The 9,085-nt window shown below is 47.7% G+C and overlaps 1 protein-coding gene across 1 annotated transcript; it reads left to right on the forward strand.

Annotated features, from left to right (window-relative positions):
• Positions 1 to 754: 754 nt before the first annotated feature.
• Positions 755 to 2,759, forward strand: LOC119327638 (purine-uracil permease NCS1-like). Its single transcript, XM_037600732.1, has one exon. It carries the CDS (start codon positions 838 to 840, stop codon positions 2,506 to 2,508), a length of 1,671 nt encoding a protein of 556 aa, XP_037456629.1. The 5' UTR covers positions 755 to 837; the 3' UTR covers positions 2,509 to 2,759.
• Positions 2,760 to 9,085: the final 6,326 nt, after the last annotated feature.

Genomic DNA, 9,085 nt, shown 5'->3' on the forward strand with positions numbered 1-9,085 from the left:
GGTATGGGAGCGGCGACAACAGCGCATCGTTGGCTCGTTCTGGCGGCGTAAGTGGTTGTTCAGTGGTTCAGAGACCTCGACGTAATTTTCATTATACTTGAGGTACTTTGTAGTTTTGATGAACTTTTTATATTGGATCCGAGCCTTTTTTAACTAAAGAAAATGCATTCGACGGTTTGCGAGTATATATCCATGAGTATACTCAGCATTGCCTCGAAAATTAAATAAGGTAAAATTAGAAAACCGCAATTGTTTCACGGGGCAAATTTCCAACGTGATCCAAGCGGTTGATGACTTTGATGTTATGGATGATTCCGAGCGTATCTTCTTGGATGGAGCAGAGCGCACCACCGAAGCGTTTAACCACTCATGAGAGATGTTGCACTCGGGCCAGCGGGCGTATGTGCCGCAGTGACGAGGTCACTCTTCATCTCCTTTCACTGTATGTCTGTATCTGTGGTGATACGTTTTAGTATATTTTTTAGAAGGACTATTTTTTACAATGAAACTGTGGGAAGATGGCCACAGTCTCTTTTTTTTTGTTGCGTGGTGAGGCATGGCCACCTTGACTTTTTGCCTAACAAAAAACGAAATTGATCTTTTGCCGGAGGCAATGGCCCGTCGGTACCGTAACCAGCAGTGCAACCAACCAGGTTTCGGCTCCTCGGACGCAGGCCCCCCTGCACGTAACACGTGCCCCTCCCCTTATCACCTCCCCCGTTTGCAAACACACTCGAGTCCAGCAATATTTCGCGCCACACCCTCCTCTCGTTCGCTCCCCTGCTTCCGCTTCTCTGCTCTCGCGGTGCGGCCACTACCACCTCGACAGTCGACACGATGGCCGCCGTGTCCATGGCCCTGTCCCGACCGCTCGCCGCACGGCATTCCGCTCACCACCTGCAGCTGCACCACCTCCTCGCCGTCTCCACCTCGCCGCCGCGGCTGCCTCTGCTCCCGCGCGGGCCGCCAGCCGGGATCGCGCCTCTGCACCTCCCTCGCGGGGGCGGCACGGCCAGGAGGATCATGCCCGTCTGCCCCAGGCTTGGGTCGGGCGGATCGGACGACCTGGCCCCCACGCCCAAGTCGGCACGCACCATGACGGGCTTCGACCTGGCCAGCCTCTGGGTCGGCCTCGTCGTCGGCGTGCCGGCCTACTACCTCGCCGGCAGCCTCGTCGACCTCGGCATGTCAGCGATCCAGGGCGTAGCCACAGTCACGCTCGCCAACCTCATCGTGCTCGCCACGCTCGTGCTCACGGCCGCGCCGGCCGTCACGCACGGGCTGCCGTTCCCGGTGCTCGCGCGCGCCGCCTTCGGGGTTCACGGCGCGCACGTCCCGGCCGTCGTCCGTGCGGTCATCGGCTGCGGGTGGTTCGGGATCGAGTCGTGGATCGGCGGCCGAGCCATCTTCCTCCTCCTGCCGGTGTGGCTCAAGACCCACGCGCCGCTGCTGAAGCCGGTGCCCGGCCTCGGGGCCTCGCCGCTCGAGATCGCGTGCCTCCTCGTCTTCTCTGCCGCGCAGCTCGCCGTCATCATGCGCGGCATGGACGGCATCCGCAAGCTTGAGAAGTACGCAGCACCGGTGCTCGTGGCGCTCACCTCCGCGTTGCTGGCCTGGGCCTACGTCTCCGCCGGTGGCTTCGGGCCCATCCTCTCGCTTCCGCCACGGCTGGTCGGCGGCGACTTCTGGCAGCTCTTCTTCCCGGCGCTCACCGCCAACATCAGCTTCTGGTCGACGGTGGCCATCAACATCCCGGATTTCGCGCGGTACGCCCGGAGCCAGACGGACCAGGTGCTCGGCCAGATCGGGCTGCCGGTGTTCATGGGCATGTTCACCTTCGCCGGCCTCGCCATAACCTCCTCCACCGAGGCCATCTTCGGGCAGGTCATCTCCGACCCCATCGAGCTCCTCAGCCGCATCGGCGGGCCCGCCACCAGGGTCCTCGCCATCTTCGGCATCACCCTAGCCATCATCACCACCAACATCGCCGCCAACGTCGTCGCGCCGGCGAACACCCTCGTCGCGCTCGCGCCGCAGACATTCACGTTCGCCAAGGGCGCGCTCGCCACGGCGCTGCTCGGCATCGCCTTGCAGCCGTGGCGGCTGCTCGGCTCCAGCGAGAGCTTCGTCTTCACCTGGCTGCTGGGAAATGCGGCGCTCATGGGGCCCATCGGAGGCGTCGTGCTCGCCGATCACTACATAGTGCGGCGTACCGCGTTGGACGTCGACGCGCTCTACTCGGAGGAAGCCGACAGTCCCTACTACTTCCAGGGCGGTTTCAACGTTGCCGCGATGGTGGCGATGGCGGCAGGATTCGCCGCCGTCATGCCGGGGTTCTTGCACAAGGTCGGGGTGCTGCCGACAATGTCCAAGGCACTCGTCGTGGCCTATGACAACGCCTGGTTCGTCAGTTTCTTCATCGCCGGCGCCGTCTACTCCCTGCTGCGTCTCCGGAGAGGGGTTGAAGTGAAACGACAGTACAGTCGTGCCACTTCATACTCCTACTAGAGTGGGTTTCAGAATGACACTACATACAACAATATCTACTGACAAAACTAATAAGCAAACAAGAAAGTGCCTCCATACATCTTATAAACAGTAAAATATGTATACATTTATTAATCAGCCAAACAGTTGGATAGAGTTTATATGCCTACATTTATTTTGTGAGACAACATGCTACTGTATGTACGTTGAATATATACATGGTTCGGCTATTTATTTATTTTTGGAATGAGATGGTAGTACTTGTGCGTGAATTTCCCCAGTAGATCCTACTGTGGAGTGTGGACTGCATGTATTTTTCTTTGCCTCAGAACCAAAGCGCATAATGTTTCGGTACCTTGGACTTAACGAAGCATGCATCGTCTCAGGCCTCATTTGTTTGTTTGTTTTACTGTAAAACCGTAGAACAATAGTTCTACGGTATTCTCATTAATAAATTAAAATGTGTACAAGCCAGCAAAACAATATAAAGAAAATTCAACCTATGCTGGTTCTATGAAATATTGACATCAGATTATATGTTTTGTCCTACCTAACTACCGACCTTTTCTGTTTTGGTGTGCTTTGCCTTGATCTGAGTAGTTCACGGTCCTTCCTGTAAATAATGCTTTCAGCCATGAATGTGTGGTGCAGCTGATCTAAAGGCATCTACAATGCAAAGATGCTTATTTGGGCGCTTAGACAATAAAAAAAATTAAGAAAATAAGATCAGGGTAGGAGTCTGCCTGTCCAACGCGGGGCGCCTATTTGAGCGCTAATGAGATTGTTTTTCCCCGTAAAAGATGGATAGCACTCGATAGAAAAAGCTAGCGCGAAAGAAGAAAAGGCCAGGCGTCCGATGCCTGGCTTTGCATCGACGCTAGCCAGAATCCCTTGATCGAACGGGATTCGGCCATAACGGCCAGGAACAGAAGCCTGGCGCCTTCTCTAAGCACTGGCGTTGTAGATGCCCTAAAGATCTTGCCGTTTCTTATGGACCAAATTCCCCAGCATCACACTGTTAGAATGTCCTATGCAATATCTTGTGGCAGTTGAAGTTGGGCAAGCTGGAATTCATTAAATATCGATATACCTTTGTGCCTAAATGGAATGATGTTGTCCCAGCACTGCAGTGCAAATGGGCAATTCCAGAAGAGATGTAGAAGTGTTTCCTCTGTATTATCTGCACACAATGCACAGTTATTGTTATCCAGGTGCATGGTCTTTCTCTTGAGAAAATTCATTGTATTGATCCTGTCATGGAGAAGGAGCCAGAAAAGATCTTGTGCCTCAATCTGCAAGATGTTTTCCAGATGTATTGAAAGAGGTGGTGTACTGTGCTAGGTCCCATCATGTGGTGGTACATTTTAATGAAAGAGTGGCCTCTTATTGATCCTTGTACAATCCATTCATCTGTGGCATTAGAAGCCGGTCTCTCTAGTAGTTGCTCTAGTAGGAGATTATAGTGTTGAAATGCTTGTTGAGATATAGGAGTGTGGGAATGTTCTGACAGCTCTTGTGATCTGATAATCTGTTGCAGTGTCACAGTGTTGTTGGTGGAATAGGAATTAAGCTGAGGGAACTTTGTTGCCGGTGGTTGGTCCCACCAAACAGTCAGTTCGAAAAAGTGTTGCATTTCCAGACTTAGCTTTGCAAACTGCAAACTTCTTGTAGATGGGCACGAGCTTGAGTAGGGACTTCCACCAAAAGGATCCTACCAATCTCTCTCCTGGGAGTGTGTTGGAGTAGTAAGTTTCCCAAATGATGTTGACCCATGGAATATTTTCTCTGTTGAGAAACTTATGGATGTGCTTCATGAGAAGTGATACGTCTCTGAAAGGATTGATATGGTTAATTATGGTTTGCAACAAATAGGTTATTTAGATATTGAAAGTGCGTTATATCGACTAGAGGGGGGTGAATAGGCGATTTTTATGAATTCTTCACTGATGAATTTGCAGGTGAGGAAATTCCTTAGCGAAGAACTACTAGCAGCGGAATAAGTACTCAAAAGTAAACATAACAGAGCACAAGCATAGTCATCATGATGAAATGAAAATAAGCACAGAGTACAGAAAGTGTAAACACAGGATGAAGATAAACAGACTTAAGAAATTGAACTGAGAAAATTGAGAAAGTCTTTAGTCAAAGTCTTCAAACACAGATACAAACAAGCACTCAACACAGTTATGAGGAAATGAAAGAGTTGAGGAAATAGAACCAATGAGCTTGGTGAAGACAATGATTTGGTAGACCAGTTCTAACTGCTGTCTCAGTTGTACATCTGGTTGGAGCGGCTAGGTATATAAACCTGAGAACACACAGTCCCGGACACACAGTCCTCACCGTATTCTCCTTGAGCTAAGGTCACACAGACCTCGCCCAATCACTCGAGATAAGTCTTCAGGTGACTTCCGAACCTTCACAGACTTGGTCACTCGGCGATCCACAATTCCTCTTGGATGCTCTAGACCTTGACGCCTAACCGTCTGGAAGAAGCACATTCTTCAAAGGTAACAAGCGTCGGATCCACGCAGGATCAATCTCTTCAGTGATGCTCAATCACTTGGGGTTTGTAAGTGTTTAGGTTTGGGTTTTCCTCACTTGATGATTTTCGCTCAAAGTCCTTAGAGGATGGGATGCTCTCAAATGACAAGTGTCAGTTTCTCTCGGAGCAGCTAACCAGCTAGTGGTTGTAGGGGGCGGCTATTTATAGCCTAGGGAGCAGCCTGACATGATAAGACATAAATGCCCTTCAATGATATGACCGTTAGGTGGGTAGATATTTTGGGACAGCTGGCATAAGGCACAGCAACGGTTGGAAATTTAAGTATCAAATTCCTCAGGGCTATCATGGTCCTCGCTGTGTAGGCAATCCGCACTGGCGAATTCCTAACTCCTCAGTCAGAATAAATTCCTCAGAGACCAGAAGAACTTCGTCTCTGTCACTAAAGAATATGACTGAATTGTATGAGATTTCCAATGGCTTCACTCGAAGGGATTGGTAGGTGTAGGATTTTGAGTTGAGCATCACATGGAAAATTTTCCTTAGTATTTCCTCGCCCCCTTTAACAGTACGGTGTTTCTTATGACTCAAGAAAGAGAAAATGAAACTACGAAAACAAAAGTCTTCATGCTTCATGTTCCTCGAATGAATACCAAGTCTTCAGGATTGCACCAATTTCTTCACTTTCAAAGTATTCAGAAAATCTTCAGAAATTCAAAGTCTTCAGTCGAAGAACTTCATTTTTAGGGGTCGACTTTCTCTGTAAATATCAAACTCCTCATAGACTTATAGACCTGTGTACACTCAAAAACACATTAGTCCCTTAACCTATAAGTCTTCAATACACCAAAGTCACTAAGGGGCACTAGATGCACTTACAATCTCCCCCTTTTTGGTGACTGATGACAATATAGGTTAAGTTTTCAACAGGGATAAACATATGAAGTGTAAATACTGATATTGAGGAATTTGATTGCAAGATATAGAAGAACTCCCCCTGAAGATGTGCATGATGAGGAATTTGCTTTTGAAGCATTGCACACTTGAAGAGTAGAATCATGGAGATCTCCCCCTATATCTTGTAATTCATACACGCATTTGACATATCATAATGAGGAATTTGAAATGCATGATGAAATATGGTGACTGATGTAATTCAACATTCGTGCATTAACATATATGAGGAATAAGCATGCAGAAAAAGAACATCAAAAGCATCAGAGCACCATCGGGTTTAAGTTTACAACTCGATCCAATAAAGTCTCAGAAGAACGAGAGTTGTAACTTAGCAAAAAACGCCCATATAGACAGACCCGCTTGAAGACTAACTCAAAATTCCCCCCTTTTGTCATCGAATGACCAAAATGATGGAAAATGAGGACTAACGCCCCTGAAGAAAATCAAGTTAATGAAGGAGCGCCAACATTGTTGGGGTCGTTTGTCGTTGAAGGGCCTGCCGCAGTGTCGTCCAATTCTTCGTACTCGTCGGTATCGCGTGATGAAGAATATGAGATGGACACCAAAGAAGGAACCTTGACCTTCTTGAATTTCTTTGATGGAGGTGCAGACCAGTAAAAATCTTCCTTGAGACCCATTTTCTTCAGATCTTCTTCACCATACAGATGTCATAGAATGGCCTAGGTGCGATCGAAGACTTCATGGAGGTAGTAATGGTTTTTCTTCAGTGCATTGTGTGTAGCAGTCATGTTGTGAAGAAACGAACCAAACTGACGCTTAACCCATTTATGGTTTCGATCCACCTTCTGGTGAAGACTAAGTAGAAGCTCATGGTTAGTCATCACACGAGGAGTAGTGGCTTGAGGAGTAGACTTGGGTGCATTGGTAGCAGAGTCATGTGTGACAGAGTCATCATTGGTGGAATAAGATGAAGCTTTGCGAAACTAACCATCCAATGGACGAATGCCTTCATCAATGACTGCAGGAGCCTTGCCCTTTTCATCAGTTGAAGTAAAAGCCTGCTTGAGGAGTTCAATCGGGGGCAGATAGCTAAGGTGATTATGAAAATCAGCCTTGTAGTTGAGTGAAGACCTTGTCCTGAGGAATCTCATAATTCAAGGTGCATAAGGTTTCAGCTCAAACGGAGAAAGTGCAGCATTTGCCACAGTCCTCATGAAGAAATCGTGATAGTAGATAGGAATGCTATGAATAATGTTGAATAGTAGATTCTTCATGATGCCAACTATTTCCTCATCGGATGAGTCGTGGCCTTTGATGTGACTCATTGTCCTCGTCAGAATGCGATAGACGGTTCTGGGCACATAGAGTAAATCCTTCACAAGGAATTTGGTCCTTGGGGCTTGACCGGGCTTCAAAGTCTTCATTAATACTTGCATGTAATGAGCTGTGAGTTCTGGTTCATAATACAGGCAGCGAGCTCCTTCACTGGGTGGACTGATGGGCAGGGCGTGAAGCAATTCAGAGGCCGGTGCCTTATAGTGAGTATTTTCGGTCATCCAGTCCAAGACCCAGGTGTTTATATCTTCAGGATCACCTGTGATATGCAATGTAGCGTAGAACTGAATAATAAGCTCTTCATTCCAATCAACAATGTCAGAGCAAAAGTTCAGGAGGCCTGCATCATGAAGAACATTGAGCACAGGAGAGAAGCAAGGTAATGATTCCATGTCCATGTGAGGAATATGTTCATGGTAGAAGATTTTGTCTTTGTTGAAAAGCAGTGAAGAATAGAAGTTGGCCTGGCTTGCAGTCTAGAAACGCTTCCTCCTTAGACGAGCAGAGTCATAAGGATTGTAGTTAGTGAAGAACACGTGCTCGCCGAAGAAATCATCAGCCTTGAATTTCTGCTTCTTTGAGAATGGATCCTTTGGCTTGGGGTGAGGAGTGTCAGTCAATTGCATCACAACCTCCGGGATCTTGATCTTAGGTTCCATAGGCTGAGGAATTTCAGGTGCTGCTTTAGTGGCAGCCTGGGACTCTGACTATGGGGGTGTGCAGTCCCCATCATAGATGTCCTCAGGTATTTCAAAGGCAGTGTTGACCTCAGGCCTCTTTCCTCCTTTCTGTGGCTTCTTACCATCATCCATTTTCTTCAGTTGAGGAATTTGAACAATTGAATTCTCTGAAGAGGCATGCAACTTTTCTTCGAGGAACGCTGCAAATGAGTTAAGTTAATGAGAACCTAGTGATTCATCAGCTGATATGAGTACTTGTGAACAGAGTATAGTTGCGAGGAATTTGGAGAGGTCATATGCGTTCTTAGAAGGTTTTTTATAAAGAACAAGTTTGAGAAATTTGACCAGATGAGTCTTGAAGAGTTTCACTAAGCGTTCTTTGTCTTAGGTTCCAGAGATGTATAGATCGAAAATCCACACATTTGAGGAATTTGAAGAAAAACATAGCTTAGAGAAACGAATCAAGAACAGATGACATGTGAGGTGTTTTAGTGTGTGAAGATATGAAGAAAAACACCTTTGAGGATTTTATAGAAATCATTTGAATCAACGAGGGCAGTAAAAGTAACTTTTAATTACCCTGGACGAAGAACATGACGAACTGGAATGTGGAGATGTGAAGTTCGTCAGTGCAGATCTTCCACGCCCTAACTTGGCGGAGGAAGATGGCTACAGCGGCGGCGGAGTGAAGATTTCCGCGGCCGGCGCGAGTACGACGACGATGAGGCCGAGGCAGTGAAGCTCTTCCTCACCGACGACAATGATGTAGCGGCGGCGCTAGGGTTTGAGAAGCTCGAGCTGGAGAGACGTCGAGTGGAGTAAAGGAAGTGAGGAAGGGGAAGAGGTGTATTTATAGCCACGGTGAAAAACTGCTCGCCCGAAGAATTTGGACGAACGTGCCCCTGACACTTCTCATTCGCTTGACATGTGTCACCCACGTACTGAGAAGTGGAGATCGTGGGTGAATGGATAAGTATATCGTGGGATGCGGAACGGTTTGAGCGGCAAAGCCGAAAATTTAGATAAGATAGGTTTTAAAGTTACGTTCGCAATTTCTTCAGCTGACAAGGACACAGTGAAGATTTTGAACGAGTTTCAAATAAAATGCACATGAAGAATTTGTGAACAGATTGGGTTGAGTATAGCATAGAGGGGGAAGGGT

The sequence above is a fragment of the Triticum dicoccoides genome, chromosome 7A (assembly GCF_002162155.2).
Source record: "Triticum dicoccoides isolate Atlit2015 ecotype Zavitan chromosome 7A, WEW_v2.0, whole genome shotgun sequence".
NCBI lineage: Eukaryota > Viridiplantae > Streptophyta > Magnoliopsida > Poales > Poaceae > Triticum > Triticum dicoccoides.

Bases quoted from the DNA above. Each gene is read 5' to 3' on its own strand.
- LOC119327638 (XM_037600732.1), top strand. From the start codon at position 838: ATGGCCGCCGTGTCCATGGCCCTGTCCCGACCGCTCGCCGCACGGCAT.